The sequence below is a fragment of the Cyprinodon tularosa genome, unplaced genomic scaffold, assembly GCF_016077235.1.
Source record: "Cyprinodon tularosa strain WSP-4 unplaced genomic scaffold, ASM1607723v1 ctg931, whole genome shotgun sequence".
In the NCBI taxonomy this organism is placed as follows: Eukaryota; Metazoa; Chordata; class Actinopteri; order Cyprinodontiformes; family Cyprinodontidae; genus Cyprinodon; species Cyprinodon tularosa.
In genome coordinates, this window is record NW_024039709.1 from 185,227 (window position 1) to 207,592 (window position 22,366).

The 22,366-nt window shown below is 39.0% G+C and overlaps 1 protein-coding gene across 1 annotated transcript; it reads left to right on the forward strand.

The window, feature by feature from the left end:
- Positions 1-3,311: 3,311 nt before the first annotated feature.
- Positions 3,312-22,305, forward strand: LOC119776435 (dynein heavy chain 1, axonemal-like; the record flags this gene model as incomplete). The annotated part of the gene is made up of 11 exons (XM_038274825.1): positions 3,312-3,841; positions 4,855-5,005; positions 5,102-5,252; positions 5,372-5,501; positions 5,584-5,742; positions 15,810-16,065; positions 16,174-16,304; positions 16,406-16,611; positions 17,825-18,096; positions 21,852-21,993; positions 22,118-22,305. Coding segments are annotated over exons 1-11 (1,919 nt in total), but the record flags the coding sequence as incomplete, so codon positions are not given.
- Between the last annotated feature and the right edge of the window lie 61 nt (positions 22,306-22,366).

Here is a 22,366-nt window from a genome sequence, read left to right on the forward strand (position 1 = left end):
TCTTCTTCTGGTTCTTTATGGAAATTTTTGGCGGTTGCCACGCAACGAAATGGTTCATTACCGCCACCCACTGGTATGGAGTGTGGATCAGAACGGCTACTAGTTTATACCAAACAAACAAGTAACAATAAAATTAACAAAACAATATCAACAAAGCCAAAATAAGATTCAGATCCTTTCAATTACATTTATTAATCTAAGATAATGAAAAACAATAACATAGCACTTATCTCTTGAGTTTTTTCTAAGTATTTCTATTAAATCAAATTGTATTCTTTCCATTTTTAGATTTTGAATCATTTCTTTCCTTTCTCTTTCATACTTCCTACAGTATACCATAATATGTTCAACTGTCTCTTGTTACTCACAGTATTCACATCTGCCATTGTTATGTTGATCTATTTCTAATAATTAATCCTGCGTGCCCAAATCTAAGTCTTGATATAATCGTTTCCTCTCTTCTGTTCCTCCCTGCACATCTCATTTCTCTCACTCTTCTCTGAATCATGTAAAACCATCGTCCTTCCCTCTCTTCCTCCCATTGCTCTTGCCACCTTTCCTTAATCTTCTGTTTAATGATGCTCTTTAATTCCATCTTACTACTTTTAACTGGCACATCAATATCTTTTCTTGTAGCCTCCTTTGCAGCCTTATCTGCCATTTTATTTCCTTTAACTCCCCTATGTGCTGGTACCCATAAAAATATGACTGTAATGCCCATCATTTGAATTCTATTTAATAGGGTGATCATATTTTCATTTGGGAAAACCAGGACACCTTGTGTCTCATCTAAACATCCCTCACTTAACAATAAATGTTAACAATAACTTTCAACTCCCAATAACAGATGATACTCAGCCTCAGCAATGAACGAAATAATGTCTGTTCTGTAGGCTATTGGAAAATGTTAATTAACAAATGGATAATTTGTTAGTTCCCTGGTTTGACAAAGTACTGTGTGATCAAGCTAGCTAACCCGCACTGACGCGGCTCAGGGATTACGTCACACACAGCGCCGTGCACAGTGCCCTAGTGCCTGTAAATTTAATGGTCCAATTAAGGTAATTTAAAAAACAGGAAATTTCCCCACTTTCTAAAAAAAACCCGGGATGCCCGGGACAGGACGTGAAATACGGACGTTTGGTCACCCTACTATATAATGTTTGCTGGATTTCTATCAAAATATCTGCTCTGCTATCTGAGTGACTTCTCTGTAAACTAATTATTGAAGAAGATGAGTCTGAACAAATAATCCCTCTCAGTGATCTTATTTCCTCAACCCATTGCACAGCAAACAGACTTGCTAGCATTTCTCCTGTGTATACTGATATATTATCACTGCTCCTCTTTCCTACTGTTATATGAAACTCTGGAACAATAAAAGATACTCCTATCTTGTTATCTAAACTTTTTGATGCATTTGTATAGATCTGAATGAAACTATAGTAACTATTAATATATGCCCGTATTGTATGTGAATTCAAAATAAACCCCTTGACCTTGTTTTTCTTTTGTAATAGTGTCAGATCTACTTTAGCTTCAGATAGAATCCAAGGTGCTATTGCTGGCAGTGGTACTGTTGGACTGAACTTTAAATCAGTTAATTCTAACTCCATTGCTTTTTGTTTAACTGTCCACCCAAAGCTTTTACTCTCCCTCTTCTCCATTTCCCAACAAGATGTTAAAGTGCTTTGTGCAGGATGATCTTCACTGTGACCCTGTAAATTAGCCCAATAGGTCAGAGATAACTGAATTCTTCTCAACTCAAGTGGCATTTCTCCCATTTCCACCTGTAGTGCTGCTGTTGGAGTTGCTTTATATAAATAACCAGAAAGAACAAAATAAAAATCAAACCACTAAGACTATAAAACAGGAGTAAAGCAAAACTGAACACTAAAAAGAAAATATAACAGAACCAAGATTAAGACAGTAACTGAGAAAAACCCAAGGAACACAACAAAATAAGAATTAAACCATCAACACCTATAAAACAAACAGCAAAGCAAAACTGAATACCAAAAGAAAAACATAACAGAAACAGAAACCTAACATTATCAATATTATACATTCTCCTCCATTACCCTAACCTCTATCTCTACTGATGCGATCATATCCTTTTATAACAAACTCTAATTCTGGTTTAAGCCATGTTCTTTGAACACATATGAGTTCTGGTTTATTTTTCAATTTTTAAAAATCCCTTAAACTCCTCACCCTTTGCTATTAAGCTTATTACATTCCACTGTACAATAACCAGTTTGCCTTTTCACCTGGGCCTCCCAATTTTCCATCTGCTTCAAGTCTTGTTTTGATATGTTTCCAAGATACATCTTTTATGCCCCAAAACATCTCAGCTCCCTTAACTACTATTTTAATTGTCTCTGTTTTGTGTTTAACTTGATCAGTACAGTTGATCACATATGCTAAAATAATCTTCTCCACTGAGAGCTCTCTATTTGTTTTACCTGTTTGACCTGGTTCTATTCTCAACACCTGGATAACATTGTCGGTATCCACCCTTAGTCTTTGTCCTTGCACTTTCTTCACTGCTTCTGCATAACTTATGTTGTTAATTGTTTTAGCCTGCTGTATTTCTATAATCCAGTCTGTGAATATTGAAAGTTCAGTTTAATATAATCCAGTCAGTGAATAGTTCCGTCTGAGATTAATGAAAATAGTTGTTTTAATGGTTATAGAGTCAGATATGTGGCTGTAGTGTTTGGTTTATCTAAAGTTTTTTATCTGTAACTGTATAAATGGGTTTGGATTGAATTTAAGGACAGATTCTAATAGATCTGCAGGGGGGGGGGGGGGGGGGGGGGGACTATAAATCTGATTTAAATTTTTATTGTTATTTTGCACAATTTGCTTAACTAAGTATTTTTGTTATTGAATATTACAGATTTTGTAGATATATTTTTATACATACATTGTTTAGATTTACTTATATATTTCTAACCCTTTTATAGAATAGAATAGAAAATCTCTTTATTTTCCCACAATGGGCAGATTTACAGCAGCAGAAAGATTATTGAAAATGGTCACACAAATGTGGACCTTAGAAAAATGTCTAAGAATAACATAATAGGGAAGAGTTAAAATCTAAACAATAAAATACTTTATAGTGTTTAAATAACATAAATCTGTGCACCTGGATAATAAATAACCAATGCAGAATGACAGCAGCAGGTTATTTAACTGACTAAGATTTATATCATTACATTTGATTTTTTTTTGTTCCTGCTCCCGGCGGTTGGAACCTTTATTCCACCCTGGATTGTCGTGAGTGTAGTCTTGAATAATTTTGAATTGAGAAAGCTTCCTGGAGGGGAAGCGAAACGTCTTCAAACCTTGGAAACCAGTGGATTGTTTTTAATTTTGCAGAAAGTTTTTCTACTTTGTGTGCCAACTGTCACGGTTGCTAAGCAACATCGGTAGACCTGTATGAATTCACAGCATAAACTCTTCCGGTCTCACTCCTTGGAGGATGCAGCTCATGAATTGGAACGCAGCCAATGATTGAAACGAAGACGGCAGTTAAACTCTAAAACACTTAACGGACAAGTTTCAAATCTCCATGGCAACAGTAACTTTGCTGTTACCGAGATTTGTAGCGTGAAAGACAGCGATTGCTTTGAACAGGGTTTGGAGGAAGGTCGGTGCTCCAGTTTTCTGCAGGGAGGGAAACTTTTCCTCTGATCTTTGGAAATGGAAGAGAAAGATCCTCTGATGATGGCCGGAACAGACCTCAGCAGCAGCAGCAGCGCTCCTTCTGCAGGGAGCAGACTGCAGCTTTTACTGAGCATTGGCTCAGAATGGACCGGTCCCAGCGCAGCGCAAGGTCAGCATTCATTAGCATTCATTAGGGTTGAAAAGCTCCTTTAATTATGTCCTAGTCACCACAAAGTCTCCTACTCTTTACACCTATTTCTCCTTTTCTCACCTTAAAGCGGCACATTTCATCTTATTTATTTCACATTTAGTGGAAGGAAAATGAAAAAAAAAACTGTCTGATTGGAATATGACATTTTTTTATGCAGCGAATTTAAAACACAACATTTTTTTACACCAGTTTCATGGAAACCCTTCACTACCCGCACAGTAAATCCAAATCAGTTTGATTACTTGTTGATTTTTTTATTCTACATTTTAATTTTCTATCTAAATATATAACTTGTTTAATCATCTACTTAATTAATACATTTGTGAATTCTCATCATTGAAAATGTAAAAAAAAAGAAAAGCGAAGGTCTTAATCAAACTGCTGTACTAATTATAGTATAAATATATAGCGAGACGGTTGTAAAGTTAAGCAATCAAGTATTATGAGCGATATTTATGTTTATTCAGCATGTTTTAAGAGAAAATAAGGGGTTATTTTTTTCAAGTCATTTTTTCACTATATTATTCATTAATTTATAAAAAAAAACATTTTGAGTTACAAACTAAATATTTAGATTGTCAGTTAAAACATTTACTCAGCAAGTTTAATAATTTTCCAAACTAAATATTTTTTATTTGAACTAAATATTTATTATCAAAACGTAATACTTAATTTGTTTTAGAATTAATTATTTAGTTTGCAAATTAAATATTTAGTATGTTAAATAAATATTTATTTCAGAACTAAATATTTATTCAACAAACTAAGTATTTAATTTGAAACTTTGATGTTTATAAATGAATGAACGATATAGTGAAAAAAGTAACTTGAATAATATATCCCCCTTATTTTTCTCTTAAAACTCGTTAAATAACCCCAAAATGTTGCTCCTCATTTGAACTGTTTAATTTTACAAATGGCGCCCCATGAAATGGATTTAAAGCAGCTCCTGTTCATGCTGTGTATCTCAGTTGCAGCTATGAAGACTCCATGGGAAGAATGCAAGAGCGACTATCACCATGAAGGAACTTCATACTTCGCAGCTGGTGGTGATTTACCCAAAGTTCAAGTTCCCTTCAAAACCCTTCCTGGCAAAGCTCCTCGTGAATTAGTGCAGGAGAGGCATGTGCTGTTTGGAACTATAAAGAATAATTTCCTTTTTTCATTTTACTACAACTTAAAATCACTAAACTACTGCTGTGTTTTTTCTGTGAATAGATGCCGTAGGGAATACATGGTGTTAGACTTAGAGCAACTCTTAGCAGAGAAAGGCATAGAGTCTAACAGCTTAATGCCAAGAGATATGAACAGTGCTGCTCCTGTTACTCTGATGTCAGACAATACATTATCATCCTTTTTGCCTCTAGAGGTAAATCCACAGATTTCCTCCACAAATACTTTTCTGTTAACGTCCACAGTATATTTATTGTTGCCCCTTGCTCTTTTTAAATTTATCTGTTATTCATTTATTATTTTGTATTTTCTGAGATTTTTGACAACGAAGATTATGACTGCCGGACTCCGGAGGATTGGCTTGCTCTGGGCAAAACTGAAGGATCAGATGATCAAAAGCCTATTCCTGCAAAAGCTTTACTACCTAAAGGGGATGCAGCTTTTGGTGAAGGATTTTTCTTCCCTACATTATAAGTAAAAATAATTTTTGTTACTGTTTTCATTCACATTTGTTTTTCTTTTCCAAGATAACCCAGAGAGTCAGCAGCCAGGATACAGCTGGGAGTTAGTTGGGGTTCTTGACTATTGCAAAGAAAAATGTCAGTACTTGGTGCAGAAGGTTCTCCAACACAGCAATCTGGAAGAAGAGGAAGTAAAACCTTACGCAGCGAGAAAACACACGAAAAGTAAGTCCTTTTTTTGTTTGCTTTGTTCTGTAGCATTTTAACAGTAACTAATATAATAATGAAGAGAAATATTTACATACAAAATAGACTTTAATTTCATTTTCTTACTAATCGAATGAAACTCTTCATATTTGGTGAAAATATGTTGATCCTTCTACAAAATAAAAAAGAGGTGAATTAGCAGAACTAAGCATGTAGGAGACACTCCATCATTTCCACAGTGAAACAGGTAATCATGCATCAGAAAGACCACAGAGATACAAAAACTCCCAAAACAACTTTGCACTCAGGAAAAAAGTATTTAACCTTTTGGGACATGTTCTGTGGTCTGGTTTGAATAACTTATATGGTTTGGCAAGAATGATCGTCATAGCAGTCATGATTAGCACATGCCGTTGATGTGGGGGGGGGGACCAAAGGAACAAAGTAATGAAGACAATCCAGCAAAGTAATGAAGAGAATCCAGCAATGACGAACTGCACAAGAGGGGTATATATGGGAGACAGAACACAGAATGAGCTTATCGGCTCATAGGGAGCAGGTGTGGATAGAATCAACTACAAGGGAGCTATGGGAAAGGAGACTGGCACAACGGGGCAACTATATCACTAGAAATATAACTACAAAACACAGAATGAGAAAAAATGGAAATGAAACCAATGACTTAGAAAACACAGAATGACATAAATCAAAGTGTTACTGAAAACTCAAAAAGAAAACCTAAACAGAAACAAAAGTCCAGAAAGGGCAGAATGATGTCTAACTGTAAAGTAAAGGGGTGGCAGGATAATGATGCTTTGCAGCAGAAGGGATTGGTTAATTTCACAGATTAGACGGCATAATAAGGACAGAATAATATGTTATAGGGCTGGGCGATATAGAATAAAAGCTTATCGATAAAAAAATGCATATTGATCGATATCGATAATTATTGAAAAGATTTGAAACCATATTTTATGTGCAGCTCTGCCTGGACTTTTTATGATATTGCTAAATGATTTATTTCTAATACAGAACACAAACACAGACTTCCAATCAAATATTTATTTAACCAACTTTTTTAACCATAATTGTTTTAAAGAAAAATAACTTAAGAGACCTGAGTTATGTTATTAAATACTGACAAAGAATAAACTAAAGTGACCAGAAAAGTGACCAAAATAAATATAACAAATAAATAAATAGAATCCCCTATTTGGGTGGGAATAGTCCACCACCAGCTTGTGCTAATTAAAAGATTGTAGGACTAGGCTACCATTTAAACTCCACTCAACAAGAACAAAAACCCAAATCAACTCACCCTTTAGCCTAGCATTTCTATGGGGGATTTTTTTCTCACCCCTATTCTTCTAGAGGTGATGCTGACACCTCGTTATGGTTCAGCTTAGCTTCCTGCTTTAACCTCTTACACCCTAAGGGGGTATAAATAAATTTCTGCCTGACAAAAACACACAAAAGTAAATCACTTATAGCCTCACAGCTATTAGATTTAAGAAGAAACTTTTGGTACGTCTGTAAAGGTAAGATGTCATAGCATGGTTTTCTGGTGTCAGCACCATTGTAGCTTTGACCCTGCCTGAAATATTAGGGACAAAATACAAAATATTTTGCATTTTTTGAACCTCGCCAAAATTTTCTTTGAAATAAACATTGCAAAACACTACCAAAATATGGTTTATAGCACAAAAAAGTAGTACAGACTTTTAAATCTAAATGTTGTGTAAAAATATACCAAATTTGGTATCAATCAGATGAATCATATTTATTTTAGAATGGTATTAGTGAGAAATTTCTTAGGCGGAGAGGCCATTTTGGCACATTTATCCAAAAATGTCACCAAACTGTGCCAAATGTGTTTTTTACATCAATACTGGGGGTTTGTTAAAATTACGAGGTCACGTAGCAGCTGGACCCACCGGTGGGTCCGTAGGGTTCTAGGGGTTAACCTGAGTTATTACTTTGAAGTTGCTGGCCCCTCAGCATTTTTCTCTCAATTGTTAGAACTACATGGGAAACTGCCCAGAACTGAATATATATATATATATATATATATATATATATATATATATATATATATATATATATATATATATATATATATATATATATATATATATTTTCCCCAAATTCCGGAAGATTCCTCAGAGGAGAGCCGCGCCGGGGCCTACACAGCTCGTATTCCTGCGGGTGTGAGCGGCCGAGATGATAAAAAAAGTTGGTTGTGTTATCAGACTTGGTTTTCACTGGTTCCCTACACATTTTACAGATGACTGTGGTTTGTTTTTTGTCCGACTTGCCATGACCGAAATACTGCCAAACTGGCGAACTACAAAAACCCTTCTTTGGAACAATTTCCTCCGCCTCTCCTTGCTGCGACATCTTAATGTGCTCTGTGTTGTGGTCTCAGAGGACGGCGCTTGGTGACGGCGTGCCTGGGTCCGCGATTGTGATTGGTTGGGAGGAAGTAGTGACTAGCATAAACCTACATGCTAGGCTACAATGAGAAGGAAGGAAAACTGCGTTTCTTTATCAAACTTTTATCGACTCTCTTTTTTTCTATTGCGCCACACGTCTATCGATCGATATATATCGTTATTGAATTATCGCCCAGCCCTAATATGATATCTCTTAGTGGTCGAGATTATATCTAAATAGAAAATGAAGTCAAGGATTTGGAGTGGCTATCATTAATCTATGACCTCAGTACCAGTTCTAACAGCAAACTGTTGATAAAGGATATTTAAAATTGGACCCAGTTAATAAAAAAGGCAATTACTCAAAATGACTGAGACAGTCTATTTTTTTTTATTAACTTTCTTTATTGGAAGCAATTTAAGAAACACAGTAGTTACACACAGGTGCAGCATGACAGGTGAATCTTCCATTATTTTTCCCCGTTTTTTTCTCTCCCATTTTCCCCCTCCCCTCCCCTCCCACCCCAATAAAGAGCAGCTGCTCATGTAAAGGAAAATCAACATATAATCAATACAGAGTGTGTACAAGAACATAAATAAGAAAAGTAGAATGACTAAAAGTAGAACAAGACTGACAATCTACCTGAGGTGTACAATGTTCAATGTAAATTTATAGAGGTTTCCAAGTCCTTTCAAACGAACTTAAGGACCCATTGAGGGAAAATCTAAGTCTCTCCAGCCTGACTGTCAGTAATACTTCCTTCACCCATCTGTTGTGAGATGGAGGATGAGGATGTTTCCACTTAAGAAGTATGAGTCTCCTGGCCAGCAGGGTGACAAAGGCTAGAACAGTCTGCATGGCTTTAGAGTTAAAGGGCTGTAAGGGGACACCAAACAAAGCTAAGTGAGGATCAGGAGTGATGACAGTATGGTACGCTGTACTAAGAGTTGTGAAGATTTCAGACCAGAATGTGGCAAGCCTGGGGAAGGACCAAAACATATGGGAGTGGTTGGCTGGAGATTGTTTGCACCTATTACACGAATCAGTTACATTGGGAAAAATCCGGGACAACCTTAGATTAGTGTAGTGGGCTTTATGTACAACTTTACATTGCAAGAGGCTGTGCCTTGCACAGATTGAAGAGGAGTGAACCATCTTTAAAACCTGTTGCCAATAATCCTCAGGCAACGAGGTTCCAAGCTCTTGCTCCCACGAGTCCCTGGGTCCAGGTGCCGGGGCATTGGCAGTGGAATTAATGAGGCTGTAAATGCTAGAGGTCAATCGTTTTTGTTCAGGGTCAAGAGCCAGTAGTGAGTCAACTAGAGATTCTGGGGGGCGACTAGGAAATTTGGGGTTCTGATTCTGAATAAAGTGTCTTATCTGGATGAAGCGAAATAATTGGGATTTGAGCAGGTGAAATGTTTCTGAAAGCTCTGAGAAGGACATAAAAGTCGTGTGGTTATAAAGGTCTTTAAATTTAGTTATCCCTTTGTCAAACCAAGTCTGAAAGGTCAAATCAGAACAGGAGGACAGAAAGAGGTGATTGTTTACAGTTGGAGAGAGGTCTGAGGCTCTGTGGAGACCGAGGCTTTTCCTAATTTGGATCCAAATTTTAATAGAGTTAAAAACCAGTGGATTTGAAGTAAAATTGGATATAGTTAACGGGAGTTGGGAGCAAATCAGGGAATGAAGAGAAAGTTTAGAGGATGAAAGTTCCATGTGTACCCAGGCAGGTCTTTCATCATAGGCTGTGTTGGTTATCCAATATAAGTGTTTATGAATATTGCAGGACCAGTAATAGTGCAAAAAATTGGGCAGCGCTAAGCCGCCAAGCGCCTTTGGAAGCTGTAGCACTGACTTTGTGTGTGTTGCCCCAGAGGAAGGAACTTATTGATTGATCAAGCAATCTGAAAAAAGACTTGTTAATAACAACAGGGATATGTGAGAAAAGATATAGAAACTTGGGTAACACAACCATTTTAACCAAACTAACACGACCTGACAGTGATAATGGGAGAGCAGACCATCTGTCAAAGTCTAGTTTACATTTCTCAAGGAGAGGAGAGACATTTTGGGAGAAAAGTTGGTTGAATGAATTTGCAATGTGCACCCCCAAATACTTAAATCCATCCCTAGCATATTTAAAAGGGAAAAAGGTTGGGGGGATATTTTTGGCCAGAGAGTTAACAGGGAAAAGTTCGCTTTTGTGGAGATTAAGTTTGTAGCCTGAGTAAGATCCAAATATTTTTAAAGATATCTAGAATTACAGGAAGAGACGCAGCAGGGTTAGCCATATATAAAAGGAGGTGGTCAGCATATAACGATAATTTATGGACTTTCCCGGCTCTGGTGATGCCCTCAAACCCACCCTCCTGACGAAGCTAGATGGTTAATGGCTCGATTGCTAATGCGAATAAGAGGGGGGAGAGAGGACAGCCCTGTCTAGTTCCCCGACAGAGGGGAAATGAGATTGACTGAAGACCATTTGTGTGGACAGTGGCAACTGGGTTGGCATAAAGTAGTTTAATCCAAGATATAAATTCAGAGTTGAAACCAAATCTTTGCAAAACAAAAAAAGGAAGTTCCAATCCACCCTGTCGAAGGCCTTCCCTGCATCAAGTGAGACAACCACTTCGGGAACGTTTGAACTAGGATCACTAATAATATTAAGGAGTCTCCTTGTGTTATGGAATGAGTGCCTTCCAAGCATAAAACCTGTTTGATCAGTTGAACTTATACTTGGGAGGACACGCTGTAGACGGAGGGCAAGGATCTTTGACAGAATCTTTAGGTCAACATTTAAAAGGGAGATGGGTCTATAGCTACTGCACATTAGAGGGTCTTTATCACTCTTTAGCAGGAGAGAAATTGAGGCCTCCGACAGGGTGGGGGGTAGAAACCCCTTAGCAAAGGATTTATTATACATTTGTTGAAGGGCTGGGGCAATGGTAACCGAGAATGACTTGAAAAATTCAGCAGTGAACCCATCAGGGCCCGGAGATTTACCGTTTTGGAGTGCTGAAATTGCTTCCTGTACCTCCTTGACAGAAATGGGATTTCCCAGCTCTCCAGACAAGTCTTCACTAATTTTAGGGAAAACTATCTTATCTAGCGGGTTATCGCCTCTCCAGACATCCGATGGGCACTGCGAGGAGTAAAGGTTGGAGTAGTAGGAGCAAAATATCTCATTAATCTCAGTAGGGTCTGAGGTAACTTCATCCGAAGCGGATTTGATCTTTCGGATCAGCCTAGATTGTGTGGCTGCGCGTGCTTGGTGTGCTAATAATCTTCCTGCTTTATCCCCAGTCTCGAAGAAACGTTGTTTAGTCCGGAATAACTGTTTTTGTGTTTTACTCGTGGATAATAGATCAAATTTGGACTGAAGCAGAAGACGTTCTTTATAAAGAGTGGGTGTGGGAGCTGAAGCATACAAATGATCCACTCTCAGTATTTCCTTGGTGAGAGCTTCCGACTCCTCCCTTTCCCTTCTCTTCAAAGTTCAAACATATGATATAATTTTTCCACGCATATATGCCTTAAACGTTTCCCATAGTGTGGATCTTGATATTTGTGGGGAGTCATTGGTGTCAAAAAACAAGGAGATCTGAGCATTAAAGGAGAATTCCGGTTTTTAACACTTTTAGCCCATTTTCTGTAGTGTCCAGGATGAAATCGAATGATCGACACCAAAATTTTGACAATTGGTCCTGTCTCTGCTTTTTGGCTCATTTAGAATCCACCCCTGGCTGCTTCAGAATGGCTTCCATAGTGCATGTCCGATAATGTCCTTAAAACAACCTTAAACGTTCTTTTTTTAAAATATGCTACTCACCGGGTCGTCAGCGCTGTTCAATGACGTTCCAAAAAAAGTTTCGTGACGAAAAAACGTTCCTGTAGTGTTTTATTTAGCATTTTATAAATCCCATTGAGTTCTGTTGGAATAGTCAATATTCCCCTGCCACCGGAAACGGAAATGGGGCCTGTTTACACAGTTGTAGTCTTTTCGCTTCACTCTGTGTACTCCGACGTCGAGAATCAAGAATCCACCTTTCGTATTCCATTTTCAGAGTTTTTTAAAGTGTTTAACAGAGACGTTAGCACCTCGACGTCGGAGTACACAGAGTGAAGCGAAAAGACTACAACTGTGTAAACAGGCCCCATTTCCGTTTCCGGTGGCAGGGGAATATTGACTATTCCAACAGAACTCAATGGGATTTACAAAATGCTAAATAAAACACTACAGGAACGTTTTTTCTTTACGAAACTTTTTTTGGAACGTCATTGAACAGCGCTGACGACCCGGTGAGTAGCATATTTTAAAAAAAGAACGTTTAAGGTTGTTTTAAGGACATTATCGGACATGCACTATGGAAGCCATTCTGAAGCAGCCAGGGGTGGATTCTAAATGAGCCAAAAAGCAGAGACAGGACCAATTGTCAAAATTTTGGTGTCGATCATTCGATTTCATCCTGGACACTACAGAAAATGGGCTAAAAGTGGTAAAAACCGGAATTCTCCTTTAAGGAAGTTTTTAAAGGGAGCCTGAGCTAGTAAGGCAGAATTAAATCTCCACCGTCTGGGGGGCGGGACACGGCTAGAAAAGGTAAGATCAACCGATACGGGGGCGTGGTCAGAATTGACAATGGTATGGTATTCACAAGAATGGATGTTAGACAGAAAATAATTATCCAGAAGGAAAAAAATCTATTCGTGAATATGAACGATGGATGTGAGAGAAAAAGGAAAATACTTTATTCGAAGGGCATTTAACTCTCCATGGTTCAAATAAACCAAGACTAGTCTTGTACAAATCAAGAGCTTTGGCTGATTTGGATAACATCTGGGGAATAGAAGAAGATCTGTCTAGAGAGGGGTCCTGGATTAAATTGAAGTCACCGCCAATAATTAAGTAGTGATCATCAACTTTAGGAAGAGAGGAAAAAAAGCATCTAATGAAATCGTCCTCATCCACTGTTGGTGCATAAATACAGGCCATTATCACAGGAATGCCACATAGTCTACAAATTACAAATCGACCATTAAGGTCTTCAATGGAGTTTGATAATTCAAATGGAACATTTTTATGTATCAGCATAGCTGCGCCCCTTGCCCTTACAGGGAATTTGGAGTGAAATACATGCCCTATCCAAGATCGCTTAATACAGTTAAATTCTGAGGATCTGAGGTGAGTTTCCTGCAGAAAAAAAATATCCCTGAGTTGATTTAAATGGGCCATTACTTTGTTTCGTTTAATGGTCTGGTTGATGCCCTTCAGGTTCGAGGAAATAAAGCGGAGATTCTTATCCTGAGCTGTCATAGAGTTGAAATACTAAGAATAACCTCTTCCAGGTCTGATGTGTCTCCTGAGCCCAAGGGAGAAAAAAAAGACAAAACAAACAAAAAAAAAATACAAAAACAACAACAAAAAAAGAAAACACAGAAGGAACAATGCACTCCTCTGCTTCTTCCCAATCCCCAATAGTCTTATACAAACCAAGTATCCCCACACCTTCGATCCCAACAGGATATCACTTTCTGCTTCCATGACCTCTTAGTGTGAGGGATTGTATTTGAGTCAATGAGTCAATGCAATCAACTGGTTTTCCTTAGATAGAAAACTTTGTATCAATTTGACTGTATGATCTGGTTGAACTGTAAAGTGCCTTGAGATGACATGTGTTGTGAATTTGGCGCTATATAAATAAACTGAATTGAATTGTTCAAGAGGTCGCCCAGGTGAAAAAAGATAACTTACACCACTTTTTAACGTTTTTTGAAGAACAAGTTATAACCATAGTTGTCAGTCTTAACGGTCTCTCACTCAGTTTGCCACTCTGTCTTAAGGTGATATGTTGATCATTATTAAGTGATTGAGAGAAAAAGAAAAATTTACAAGAGGAAAAAATAAATAAATAAATGAAATAAATGAAAAAAATAAAATAAAAATAATAATAATAATAAAATAATAATAATAAATAAGTAAATAAATAAATAAATAAATAAGCCATTTAATTCCAACCAAAAGGTCTCAGTTCACAGAGATACACATAGAGGAGTTAAAGATTTACAAGAAAAAGCAATGAAGCTGGAGGGTAAAAAAAAAAAAAATAATAATAATAATCTAAGTAAGTGGTTTCTGTGAATATAGTATCTGTGAAGAGGTACATCAGCCAGATTGAGGGTTCCATGCTACCTTAACATATTTACCGTCATAAACTGAGCAGAAGAGATGAGCAGAACAGCTCTCATGTCATAGCAGTAGGGAATAAACAACGTCCCGTAATCAGAGTAGACTTAGCCCTTGCGCCTACCGGTTTCCATGGTTACGGTGATGCTCAAGGATGTCCTCTGAGTACCCGTGCCGAGTCCGCAGAGCGGTGTACAATAAAGGCAGATTGTTTCATTCAAATAAGCGGAGCGGACACAGCGACAACAGCGGAAGGAATATAATGCATCTCACTCTTTACCCAGCACTTGATTGTTGAAAAAAGCCTGTGCCTCCTCGGGGGTCTCAAAAGTGAATGACTGATCCTCATATGAAACTTGCAGGCGGGCAGGGAAAAGGAGCCTGAACTTCACACCTTACTGGTAGAGGGCTTGCTTGATCCGGTTGTAAGCAGCTTGTTTCTTTGCGGTAGCGGCGCTCACGTCTGGATACACTCGAAGTGTTGTCTCTCCGTGTTTAAGGTCGTGCTGTCTGGTCCACCGAAGCACCTTCTCCCTCTCCTGGAAACGATGAAAGCATATCACGAACGGCCTGGGTTTGCCTCCGGGTCCAGGTTTAGGGGCTAGGGAGCGATGCTCTCTCTCTCAAGCTCTGGTGGTTTGGAGAGAACGCCAGGACCGAGGTTTTCCATCAACAAATCCGAGATAAACTCGGTCGGGTCTCGGCCCTTTTCGCTGCCCTCAGGAATATTGATTATACGGAGGTTAACTCTTCGCGACCTGTTTTCGAGATCATCAAGGCGGTCTTGAAGAGACTTATTCTGGGCTTTTAGCATTTTCACGGTCTTCTCGGTGTTTGTAATGCGCTCAAAGTTGTCCCCAGCCAGAGTCTCTGCAGCAGTGAGGCGGCTGTTAAAGTGGTTTACAGTCTCACACAGTGTATCCACGGAAGACTGAAGTGGTTTAATAGACTCTTGGATTAACATTAGCATGTTGTTCCGTAGTGAGGCACGTTGCTTATCCAGTTCAGAAACCAGCTGGCTCATTGACAAGATATCTGGCGAGTCTTTGGCAGGACCAGCCGTGTTACCTGTATCCGAACATGCGGCCGCCATTTTAGCTAGTTTGCCAGCCACAGTAGCCGCCCCTCCGCGAGTAACAGGACAGCTCGACGTGTTGGTAGTTTTAGACTTGGAACCACTCATTTCACGGCGGGGTATGAACCAAGATCACAGTCCGTTGTTTTTCCAAAACAAATGTAGTGTTTACAGGAATATATTGCAGTTTACCCGGGAGACCTCTTTCGAGCGGCCTTCTCCTACATCGTCACCACCGGAAGTCAGACAGTCTATTTTAACTTTTAATTCAAATGACATTGGAAAAAGAAATCTTTCTTTGTCAGAAAGTGAGAAGAAACCAATGGGTTTTGTCTGAATGTGCAAAATAAGTGGACATATTTCCAATGAGTGAACACTTTGCTGTCACAGAGATGAATTCTCTCCATGGAGGCTCGAAGCACTGGGTACCGAGGATAAGACTGCTATTCAAAGCTGAGGATCCGCGGGTCTTTGAAGAGCGAATCCACTTTGCTCTACGTTTGAGGAAGAATGCAGAGAAACAGCTTCTGTGGGACTTGACTGTGGACTGCATGCCCATCCAGCCAGGGGACATGTCCCTCTGTGAAGACTCCCTGCATCGCATCAGAACGTCTGTCCAATCAGCTCGCGGCTTTGAACCAAGAAGGTGAGCTATACTGTTTCCCGTTGGTCCCTTTTATTTGGTTTCAGTTTATGTTGTTTTTTTACCCCAATAAAATGTGAAAGGGGTAAAAGAAGGCTGTTTTATGTTCAGATTCGAAAGATGTGTAGAAGAAATCAAACTGGAAAGTGGCCGGGTTATGAACGGTATGGAATATGACAAAACCTATGAGGAGTTAGAAACCTTCTTCCCACAAAGAAATGCTGAACGTGTTCCTCAAGAACGTAAGATGTTTTCTACATTCATTCAGATGTACCTCTTTTTTTGTTTTGTTCCCAAGATTAATCCTCTCAGAACCTAAACACAGACTTTTTCACTCCTACAGGATGTCTTCTAATGCCTCCTGGTGACTTTGAGAAAAGGAGAGCAGAATTTGGCCAGAACTTCTTGCTAAACCACCCAGAGATGAGAAGGGTGATAGCTGAAGCTATGTCCAAGTGCCAGAAGGTTTCAGACATGAAGCTGTTCAATGTGACGTTGCCAATTCGACTAGAGGAATATGAACACCTCCAGTACACAGTCCACTATCAGGTAACTAAGCACTGAGGGACTACAGAGGCACCTCTTCTGCTGCTAATCTACCACCAATAACACGAATAGTTATTATGATAAAATATCAATTAAAAAACGCTGAGGAAAGAACACTCTGTTTTTAAATCTCAACTTTAGAAAATCATAAATTCCACAATTTAATTGTGGATCAAACACATAAGAACGGAGGGATGTGGAAAAGGTCCAAATAGCAGGGAGTTCGGACTCAGAACGTTTCAGATATTCATCCAGTGTCCAGAAATACCTTTTAGAGAAAATCAGTCAAATTAGCTGAAAATGGCTTTGAATCATAATTATAACCACATTGATTTTATAAACCTCTGAAAGCAACAAAGGGTGAATATAAGTAAGATACAGATGTGGTATCTAGACCTAATAAACCTAACCCTAATAATTTAAATAAAACTGTTCTGATAAAGGAGGTCAAGGTTGTGGATTCTTTTGCAACTATATGCTGCAGTTTTCCTCTCGAATGTATGTCTGTATTTAGATTGATTAAAAGCATGTATGGAACATCCAAGGTAGAAAAAGTTAAAGTATCATTTGTCTTAAATGGAAATGGACAAAATTTTCTATTTTGTCCATTTCCATTTATTTTGCTAGCAGCTTGTTTTTTTCTGTCTTTAATGGAAGCAGGGGCGGATTTAGGAAATGTGGGGCCCTAGGCAAAGACAGGAAGGGGGGCCCTCTGAATGGAGAAGCCAACACATAAAACAGCCCCATTCTCCAGATAGAGAAATGTTAATAGAATAGACATCCATTATCTGTGTTGTGTCCCTCTCTTCTTGTCCCTTTTCTTCTTGTTTTCCTCTCTATGTTTTGTACTCAGCTGACTTTTCATGCTGTCTCTAAAGGAATGAAAGATTTTTTCCAAGCACTAAGCTCACTTAGCTGATTGCTCCTTCCTGTGTTTCCAAAAAGGCCAAAGTAAATAACCCAGTCCTTCTTTTCACTGTAGACAAGCCATGATCTGCTTATCTGTTCTCCATTTTTCATTTGGATGAAATAATAGCTGCATGAATCATGACAGCAGACAAGATAGAGGAGAGCAGGAGGCGGGGTTACCAATCTACTTGCTCTGGAGAGCAGAGTTTGCTGCTTTTAGATGTTGTTGCTTGTATCCAAGTACATTAGGCCAGACACATTGACTTCCCATGAAAAAGAACCTCCTGGAGCATTTTTCTTTTTCCAGATAAGCCATTATCTAAAAGAGAAGTGGATCCCCCTCCTGAGTCGCAGCATGTTGACCGCTAAGAAATCCCTTGCTAAAGGTCGCCATGGGAAAAAGTTCTACATCCCCATGTTTAGACTGATGAAACTGGTGATCTTCAGAAGCTCCTTGCGCAGCCTTGTGCTAGACTCCCTGGATACCCTGGCTGATCTGGTTCTGGAAGCTTGTCACAGTGTGCTGGAGTGTCCTCAGGACCTGGTCTGGGCAAGCGACCTGATCAGCAGCCCCTACAAGTAAGATATTTCTCAGTTACACAATGTTTCCTTTGAATCACTGAAAAATGTAGTTTGATGAAAATAACTGTCCCAATATATCCTTGATGTGTTCTTCTCTATATATCTTTATATATACAGTTGTGTTTGAAAGTTTACATACCCTTTCAGTAATGAAATGATAAATTCACGCTAGGCATTAAAAAAGGACAAAACTGAAAAAAGTAATAAATAATAGAATTAAAACAGGACGATTTAGTAATATAAAATATTGATTTTGGATTCAAAAATACTTAAAAAACAAACTAACCTGACAAATGAAAGTACCTCACTGATGAACAGTGAACCAACAACCCGTCAACAGGTGCAGCAGTCTGGCTCAACATTTCCTGAACATTAGAGCTGATTTCAGGGATTATTGCCTTAAAGCGTTGCTTAACAGCATTTTAGTTCTGGAGCTTAATCAGGCTCATTTACATCTTTTATTTATTTATATATATATATATATATTTATATATATATATATATATATATATATATATATATATATATATATATATATATATATATATATATATATATATATATATATATATATATATATATATATATATATAAATAAAAGATGTAAATTTCCAGCAACTATCACTCTAATGTTCTAATGGTACAATGTGTTTGCTCATTGGCTCAGAAGGCCGATTGATGATTAGAAAACCCTTGTGCAATCATGTTCACACATCTGGAAACAGTTTAGCTCGTTACAGAAGCTACAAAACTGATCTTCCTTTGAGCAGATTGTGTTTCTGGAGCATCACATTTGTGGGGTCAATTAAAAGCTCAAAATGGCCAGAAAAAGAGAACTTTCATCTGAAACTCCACAGTCTATTCTTGTTCTTAGAAATGAAGGCTATTCCATGTGAGAAATTGCTAAGAAATTGAAGATTTCCTACAACGGTGTGTGCTACTCCAGGCATCCCGAAACTCGGTCCTCAAGGCCCCCTGTCCTGCAGGTTTTAGAGGTTTCTCTGCTTAGTAACAGCTGGTTATAATGATTGCAGTAGACCAAAAGCCTGTTAATCAGCTTTCAATTAAAATCAGCTGTGCTGGAGCAAGGAAACCTCTAAAACCTGCAGGACAGGGGGCCTTGAGGACCGAGTTTGGGGATGCCTGTACTACTCCCTTCAGAGGACAGCACAAACAGGCTCTAACCAGAGTAGAAAAAGAAGAGGCCGCGTTGCACAACTGAGCAAGAAGATAAGTACATTAGAGTCTCTTTGAGAAACAGACGCCTCACAGGTCCCCAACTGGCATCTTCATTAAATAGTACCTGCAAAACACCAGTGTCAACATCTACAGTGAAGAGGCGGCTACAGGATTCTGGGCTTCAGGGCAGAGTGGCAAAGAAAAAGCCATATCTGAGACTGGCCAATAAAAGAAAAAGATTAAGATGGGCAAAAGAACACAGACATTGGACAGAGGAAGACTGGAAAAAAGTGTTTTGGACGGATGAATCCAAGTTTGAGGTGTTTTGATCACAAAGAAGAACGTTTGTGAGACGCAGAACAAATGAAAAGATGCTGGAAGAATGCCTGACGCCATCTGTTAAGCACGGTGGAGGTAATGTGATGCTCTGGGGTTGCTTTGGTGCTGGTAAAGTGGGAGATTTGTACAGGGTAAAAGGGATTCTGAATAAGGAAGGCTATCACTCAATTTAGCAACGTCATGCCATTCCCAGTGGACAGCGCTTGATTGGAGCCAATTTCACCCTACTGTCATGATGGGTCTCTGTGATTAAACCCACATGCAGAACACCACAGGAAACGGAGTAAAAGTTTAACAGTTTATTGAGAGAAGCACACAAGAGTTATAAATGAGCAGGTTCTGGTACTGGTCCGGGACTGGAATCACAGAGTAATCTGCAGAGATGAATAGTTTGGTTAGCCAGGTAGCGGTGACTTGTCAGGGGTTTGATTCTGGTTTGTACCTGATGAGGTTCAGACTGATCGATGGAGAGAGGGAACCGGTTGGGTCCAGAGACTGTGGATTCAGCAGAGTGCTCAGCAGTGGCATTGTTTAGCTTCAGGATAACGAGGTTCAGACCTTGAGTTGTTCTCCTAGTCCTCCCTGAGAACTAGCTGGGGAATTCAGACTGAGAGTCTTCAGGTTTGGCTTTTCTGGGCAGGCAGGCAGGTTTTCAAGCACAAGCTCCTCCAGAGCTACAGACTTCAGTCGGGTTTTCCTGTGAGCAGAAAAGACAGAGGCTGGTTAGAATCAGGTTGCTCTCTAGAGCAGACAGAGATTCTCAATGTTAACTGAGGCTCAGGTTCCGCTAACCAAAACTGGTCAACACTCCGGCGCTGAAGACAGGTCTGGCTGCTGCTTAAGTAGAGGGTCTCCTAATCAGGTGAATCAGCCTCAGGTGTGCAGGAGGCTCCAGCTCAGGAGACCCACGGCGCTCTCTGCTGGAGGAAGGTGGCAGATCTCCAGATCCCAACACCTACAACAGGACAATGACCCTAAACACACCTCCAAATTTTGCAAGAACTATTTAGAGCAGAAGCAGGCAGCTGGTATTCTATTTGTAATGGAGTGGCCAGCGCAGTCACCAGATCTGAACCCCATTGAGCTGTTGTGGGAGCAGCTTGACCGTATGGGACACAGGAAGTGCCCATCCAACCAATCCAACTTGTGGGAGCTGCTTCTGGAAGCGTGGGGTGCAATTTCTCCAGATTACCTCAACAAATTAACAGCTAGAATGCCAAAGGTCTGCAATGCTGGAATTGCTGCAAATGGACAAAAGCAAAGTTTGATGTAAAAAAAAAAATCTTATTTCAAATACAAATCATTATTTCCAACATTGTTAATGTCTTGACTCTATTTTCTATTCATTTCTCAACGTATGGTGGTGAATAAGTGTGACTTTTCAGGAAAACACAAAATGACCCCAAACTTTTGAACGGTAGAGTGTGTATATATCTATATATAGATATATACACAGATCATGTCTAGTCACTAGATTTGGTGCTAGGCGCATTTTAGTAATACAAGTTCTACAGGGATCTGGAAAGTTGCTAAATATAGCCTGTTGCGCTGAGAGGTGTGGTGTGGAAGGAAAAATTTAGCCAAGGTGGTTGGAGCAAAAACAGAAGGTAATTTATTAAGTCTCTTCCATCAGAGCATGGTTATACTTAGAACAAAATGGCAGCTTTCCCATCAGACCCTTACTACAGCCAGCTGTCTACCTATATACTGTTATGCCCACCTTCTCAATTTACCCTCAGCCAATCAAAGTTCAGCCATCATGGCTCCCTCTATAACAGAGCTGGGTTGGAGGCGGGCCTCCTCCTTAGTAAGATTCCAAGATGGCTTGTAAAAAGGAAACACCCACAAAGGTAACAAACAATTAAAAAAACAAAAGGATCATATAGACACACATTCTAGAACCTGAACATTACAGAAAATCTTATTGCTTCATAACATAGCGACTAAAGAGCTAATGGACTCATCCAATTTGTTGGACACTAAAGGGGGGAGCACACTTAATATTATTATAAGCATTCTGATGACATTTTAGCGAAAAGATTTTTATCAAAAACATAATTAATGTGCAGAACTAAGGAATAGTTGTATTAACCATATGTATAAGCAGAGTTTTATTGGCCCCCCAGGAACTTGGGGGCCCATAAAACCATGTAAACTTTCCAGGACAACTATATATAAATTTATGTTGATGTCCTGTACTGAGTGAATTAATCTCGACATCTCTCTCTATTGAGGCCAGAGAAAAAGCCTCTCTATCGTGTCTGTCTGGTTATGGACCAAAGTGGGGTTCATTACAATCCTCCACTTGAAGACTTTGAGACATTTATCACAAAAATGTTCCAGTCGACCATTTTGGTCGCACACAATCTTCATAAGGTAATTGTACAACAAACATTTTGTGTGTTTACGTTGAAAATCAAACTCTGTATGTTTTCTCCAAGTCAGTAGTGGGTTACACGTCAAGGACAATGAAGTCAAACTGCTTCTTTCTTCTTACCAGTCTGTGATGGAACTGGATACTATGGACAGTTTGTCACTCCAGCCAAAGAGTTTCCATGAAAAAGAAATAAAAGAGCTGGAGGAAAAAGTCCGGATGGCTCAGATGAAAGCAGCAATACCTCTAAGGGCCTATGCCGCTGAATATGAGAAATACTTGGACCTTTACAATTTGGACTTAGGAAGTTTCAAGTAAGTATATATTCACTGGTGTATGGAATAGCTCTTGACACGGGGCAACTCAGAAATGTTT